The 5956-nt window shown below is 59.2% G+C and overlaps 1 protein-coding gene across 1 annotated transcript in view; it reads left to right on the top strand.

Moving 5' to 3' along the window:
- Window positions 1-5956, top strand: part of ACTN4 (actinin, alpha 4) — a 73916-nt gene that overhangs the window by 50443 nt on the left and 17517 nt on the right. Inside the window, exons 6-8 of the mRNA XM_010849314.1 lie at window positions 1703-1781; window positions 3002-3083; window positions 3806-3891. Of these exons, the coding sequence (XP_010847616.1) occupies window positions 1703-1781; window positions 3002-3083; window positions 3806-3891 (247 nt within the window). The remainder of the gene's footprint in view (window positions 1-1702; window positions 1782-3001; window positions 3084-3805; window positions 3892-5956) is intronic.

Raw genomic sequence — 5956 nt, forward strand, 5'->3', positions numbered from 1 at the left:
GGAAGGTCCCTGCGTGCCTTGGGGGAGGTGGCAGTCAGCTCACTGTCCCGGGCTGAAGGCCTTGTGGCCCAGCACCTCTGGGAGGCCCTGTAGAGTCTTCTTCCCCAAGTCAGGTAACTCAGAAGCAGCAGCACAGCTCTTCCTTTGTTTTGACATCTCAAGAGGGAGCTGCCGTCCCCGTGAGTTTAGTGTCGGGGGAAATGTGCCCTGTGTCTATTAGCGGAACAGGACTCAGCCACAATAAGCCTGCTCTCCCTCTGGTCAGGGCAGAAAATGAGTGTGTCCACAAGGCAGGCATGGTCAGTGGGAGATCTGGGAGTATGGCACGGCCTGGGGATTAGGCGTGCAGGCTTTTGGGTGGCCTTGAGACCAGATCTGACATGACCGTGACTTGACCCCTCTGAGCCTCTGCTGTCTTCCTGGGGTGGATGGTCCAAGGAGAGGGCAAACACAGGGATGAAGAACGGGGTTTTCCAGCGTCCACAGAGGTCCTGCTGTGTCCTCGGGCTCCCCAGGGCCCTGCACTGGGCATCGGGGACCATTGTGCTCAGCCATTCATAGCGTGCAGTCCCTCCCTCGATCTCCTCCACGTCTCCTTCCTTCCCAGCTAGCTGGTCCTCCGTGCCCTTCTCATTCGTTTATTTATTCAGTCACTCAGTACCTGTGGAGTGCCTACTCCATGCCAAGAGTGGGAATACACTAGCGCTAAGGTCAAGTCCCTGCCCTTGGAAGGTCACACCTCAGCCGGGGACCAGCAGTTCCCAAAGGTGTGCAGGAACCGGCCTAATCCAAGTAGTGAGAAGGGCCGAAGAAAGACAACGAAATAGGATGAGGTGGCAGAAGGTAACCAGCAGGAGTGCCGTGCTCAGAGACGGGGTCTGTGTGAGACGCCAGAAAGCCTGACCTCCGGAAGAGCCAGCCCTTAGAGCAGCGGCCCCCAACCTCTTTGGCAGCAGGAACTGGTTTCATGGAAGATAGTTCTTCCACAGACCATTCCTCTCTCTGAGGGTGGGAGGCGGGGCGTAGTTTTGGGATGATTCAAGCCCATTCTATTCACTGTGAACTTTATTTCTAACCTGATGCTGCCGCTGACCTGATAGGAGGTACCTGTGTACACCCCAGAAGTTGGGGACCCCTGCCTTAGAGGTTTCCGGGCAGGGAAATGTGACCAGTCTGGCCTGTGACCAGCTGTCACTTCCCTCTGAACAGAGCCCCTCACGCCAGGCCACATCCTGGCATTTAGCCAGCACACCGGTCAGGTCAGCCAAGGTGCAGAGGGCCCGCAGCACAGGCCTGTCCGGTTCAGTGGGGCCACGCACGGCAGTGCTCAGCGGGGCACAGCTACCCCGGTAACAAGCAGTCATAAAGCACTTGTCACGTGGCAGGTATTGGCCTAAGCCTCACACAGTTACTCATCCTCACAACAGCCCGATGAAGTGTAGGCACTGTATTATCCCTATTTGGCAGATGTAGAAACTGAGGTAGCAGGAGGTTAGAGGACTTGCCTAAGGTTGCACTGACAGCGGAAGGGGTGGGGTTTTCCCCCAGACGGTCTGGCTCCAGCAGCCAGGCTCACAGCCAGCCGGGCACACTCTCTAGACCCCCTCGCTAAGTGGGAGGTAGTCATTCCTGTGTGCTCACGGCCCATAGCCACTCATGACCGTGGGGGCCCTCCTCACAACCTTGGCCTTTCCATCCCCAGCTGGAAGGATGGTCTTGCCTTCAATGCCCTGATCCACCGGCACAGACCAGAGCTGATCGAGTACGACAAGCTGAGAAAGGTACGCATCTCTCACTCCCCTCGGTGGCCCACAGACACCCCAACTCTGACCCTGACTCTGGGCCACTTCCCCCAGCCCATCCGTCGCTGGTGTCCAGAGCTGAACTCTGTGCTCAGATGGGCAGACCAGGAGGGCCCTGTGCCAGCCATCAGGAAACCCAGGCTTGGTGGCTGATCTCGCCTTCTTTGCTCCCCTTGGGACCTGTCCCCTTCTCCCTCCTTGAGCTGCCAGGGGTTATGGGAGATCCTGGCCGACAATGCCTTCCAGTTCTGCTTCCTTTTTATTTATTTACTTATGACTTTATCAGGTCCTAGTTGGGGCGGGCAGGCTTCTCTCTAGTTGTGGCATGAGGGCTCAGTCGTTGTGGCACACGGGATTAATTAACTGCCCCTTGGCATGTGGAATCTTAGTTCCCCAACCAGGGATCGAACCCGAGTCCCCTGCATTGGAAGGCGGATTCTTAACAGTGGACCACCAGGAAGGTCCCCAGCTCCCCTTCCATAACCCTCTAGATTCTAGAAGCATTCACGCTCTGCCCAGTGGGGAGCGGTAAGGAATTCTGAACCATCATGGGGGTACCCATGCTACAGAAGAAGGAAGGCACTCCTGAGCTGGCCTCGTGGGGCAGGGCCCATGGGGGAGGCAGCCTAGGGCCAGAGAGAAAGAGCATCATCCCAGATGGGGGCCCAGATGGGGGATGGGGGTGCCCAGGCCTGCACTCAGCCTGCTCAGGCCACAGCCACTAATCAAGTAATCGAATTGGGCTGTAGCTGGAGAGTGGGAGAGGCCCATGAGGGAGGGTCAATGTGAAGTGGGCTCCCATCCTGTGAGTTGGGCTGAGCTTAGAACTCGGAGGCTTTCTGCTCCCCACCCCCATGCCCACACCCCAGTGTGCTCTCAGGTCTGGATCAGTGTTTCAGGGCAGGGGCTTGATCTGGGACCCAGGGATGGCTGGAAATTCTAAGGAAAGAGCACACCTGTGTTTTTTTCTGAAGGAAAGGTGCACAGTTAGCCCCCCAAAGATTTCCAGGAGTGTTCCTTTATCCAGGTGTGTCTGCCCCGCCCCCAACTCCCTGCAGCAGCACACCTGGCTGAGAACTGCCTGAAGGAACATTTCCAGTTCCAGCCCTCCCCAGGATCCCTCCCTTTGGGGCCAGCCCTTGTTCCCTCTGCTTGTGCATCCTGCCCCTGACCATGTTTCTCTCGCCTCCCTCCCCCAGGACGACCCCGTCACCAACCTGAACAATGCCTTCGAAGTGGCTGAGAAATACCTCGACATCCCCAAGATGCTAGATGCAGAGGGTAAGTACATCGCTCTTGCTCTTGTCAGCACGCTGTTTTACGGGCATGTCTTGGGGTGACCTCGGAGCTGGCGGAGCCAGCCGGAACGCCTGAGCAAATCTGCTTGAACCGGTAATAATGGTGTCGTCACCCAGGGCGCCCAGGCAGGAGCAGCCTGGGTTGGAGTTGGTGGGGAAGGGGTCTTTGAAGGGACCAGCTCTTAGGGCCGCCCCTGGGGCCTGGGCCCCGGCACCCCTGCCATAGCCCTTCCTGACTGGTCCCGCCCCTCAGTCACTGGGAGGGTCGGCTTCTGTGAATAACCAAGGCCTCCACCTTCCTGCCTGCCACAGGCTAGGGATCTGGAGCCCACAGAGTGGAATGTTGTTTTCCTTTTCCGGCTTTGCTCCGTTTCCCAGCCACGCACCACCCCAGCCAGGACCCCCGCCTCTGGCCTCTGGCGGCCCCTGGGGCTGACCGTCTACCAGCCCCTTGAGGCCGTTCTCAGAGAGAGGAAGTGGCCTCGTCTTAATCCCATTTCCCACAGCCTTGGCCTTTCCGGTGACCATGGGGGATGGAGGGGCCGAGGGGCTGGCCAAGCCCACTGGAGTTGCCCAGGGTCATGGAATCGGCTCCGAGGGTCCTTCTCCCAGGACTCCTGCTGTGGCCTGGGGAGCCCGTGCATCTCCGTGAGCGCCCGTCCCCACCCCCGCTGGGGCAGTTTAACCCTTGTCGTTCACTTACAGACATCGTGAACACGGCCCGGCCCGACGAGAAGGCCATAATGACCTATGTGTCCAGCTTCTACCATGCCTTTTCGGGAGCGCAGAAGGTACCGGGCAGGGCCAGGCAGGCCCACCTCGCCGCCACCGCCCAATGCCGCTGCTGCCTCTCTCCTCCCGCACTCACCTCATTTCTCTTGCAGACGGCAGTGGCCTCTCTCCAACTGGAAGCCATCCCCCCGGCTCCTTGGCATCACCGCCCGTTTAGCCTCTCCCTGCTCGTAGTATCTCTCGAGCGCCTCAGAGCTCACCCCCCTCCTTCAGTGCAATACATACAGTCAGTGACCGAGTCAGGCAGGGCCCCTGCCCTCATGGAGCTTACAGCCTAGTAGGCAAGACAGACAACGAGCAGGTCCACAGAGAAAGTAATGTACATGAGAGGAGTAGGAGAGAGCACAGACGGCGTGGTGGGAGGCACTGGGATCCTCACTGGCGGGGAGAGGGCGATGAGCAGGAGCTGCGGAGTGTTCCAGATAGAGGGGGGAGCAAGTGCAAAGGCCCTGAGGCATCAATGGCGGGGCTTATCCAAGGAATGGCTGGGGAGCAGAGGAAGGTGAGGTCAGAGAAGGTGACAGAGACCTTCTGGGGAGACATTGTAGTCCTGGAGTTTGGGTTTCATTCTGAGACCCCAGGAGATGATTAGGGGTTTGTGCTCAGGTGGTAGGTGGTCACACAGGACATGGATCCTGCGTATGTTTTCAGAAAGATCAAATAATGCAAGCAAGATCCCCCCAGCCCCAACCAAGGCTCCCGCTGTGTCCCAAACCCAGGTCTGGTTAGGAAAGGAATCTGTCCCTCTCAGATGTCGCCCCCTTCCCCTCTGCAAAACTTTGGCAAGACGTGCCCACGCAGGCTGGAGCCGGGGTCTGGCTTCCAGTCCAGAGCCAGCGCTATCCTTCCCGCATGAGCCTCAGGCCTGGCCTCAGCCGCCCTTCCTGCATCTTTCACTCTCTCCTGCCTCTCTCTCTCTCTCTCTGCGCAGATATTGTAGGCACTCTGAGGCCAGATGAGAAAGCCATCATGACTTACGTGTCCTGCTTCTACCACGCTTTCTCAGGGGCTCAAAAGGTGAGCTGGGGGCGGGAGCACCTTCACTGCTGTGGCCGGAGACTCACCCTTGCCAACCCCCGACCCCCACCACCATCCCACCATCCCAGTGTCCGGGCTGAGGACTGACCCAGCCTGGAAGGTTCTTGTGACCCTGAGCCTCCATGGCCATCACCCAGCCAGCACTGGTCCAGGGCTGAGACGCCACAGACAGTCCCACGAGTCCCTCCATGGATACAGCCCACCCTGTGAAGTGGCGGCTGGTCCCAGTTTTCTCTAGATAAGGCAGTCGAATCCCAGTATCACCTCAGACAGCGGGGCGCAGCTGGGGCCTGTGCACCTGCTCTCAGCTGTCCCCCTCTTTCCCTGATCCATGCCAGGCCACCCGCCTGCCACACTGGCCATGTCCCCACTGGGAATGCTGGCTCTCCTGCCCTGCTCTGCGGCTCCTTCCCCCAGCAAACACCCCAGGACAGGCCTGTCTCTGATTCCAGGGGCCCAGGTCACCGGGCCCCTGCCCCCAGCAGCCCCACCACCGCAAGCAGGGAGTCAGAAGTGTCTGTTCCCTGGGGTGGCCCTCCCCGAGCCCAGCTGACCTCTCACCAGAGCTGCCCCTGCTGCCTGGAGGCCTGGACACTTCTGTCTCCTCCTGCCTCCTGCATGCCTGGTTTTGGCCTGCAGTGTATTCCCAGCAATTTGATTCTGTGTCCCGGTTAGCAGTTGGGCAGAGAGCAGACCAAGAGATGAGCTGGTTATTGAGCAGTAACTCGTGCTTCCCAGGTGGTGCTAAGAACCGCCTGTCAGTGCAGGAGACGTAAGAGACGTGGGTTCAGTCCCTGGGTCGAGAAGATGCCCTGGAGGAGGACACGGCAACCCACTCCAGTATTCTTGCCTAGAGAATCCCTGGTGGGCTACAGTCCGTGGTGTCACACAGAGTTGGACACAGCTGAAGCAACGTAGCCCGCCCGCAGCTGCGTGCTAGGACCTCCAGACACTCCATGTGCACGGGCTGTCAGCAGCCCATGCCCACGCCGGGAGTGGCGGGCCCCGGTATCCCCACTTACAAGA

Source organism: Bison bison, unplaced genomic scaffold (assembly GCF_000754665.1).
Source record: "Bison bison bison isolate TAMUID 2011002044 unplaced genomic scaffold, Bison_UMD1.0 scf7180017864280, whole genome shotgun sequence".
NCBI classification, from domain to species: Eukaryota; Metazoa; Chordata; class Mammalia; order Artiodactyla; family Bovidae; genus Bison; species Bison bison.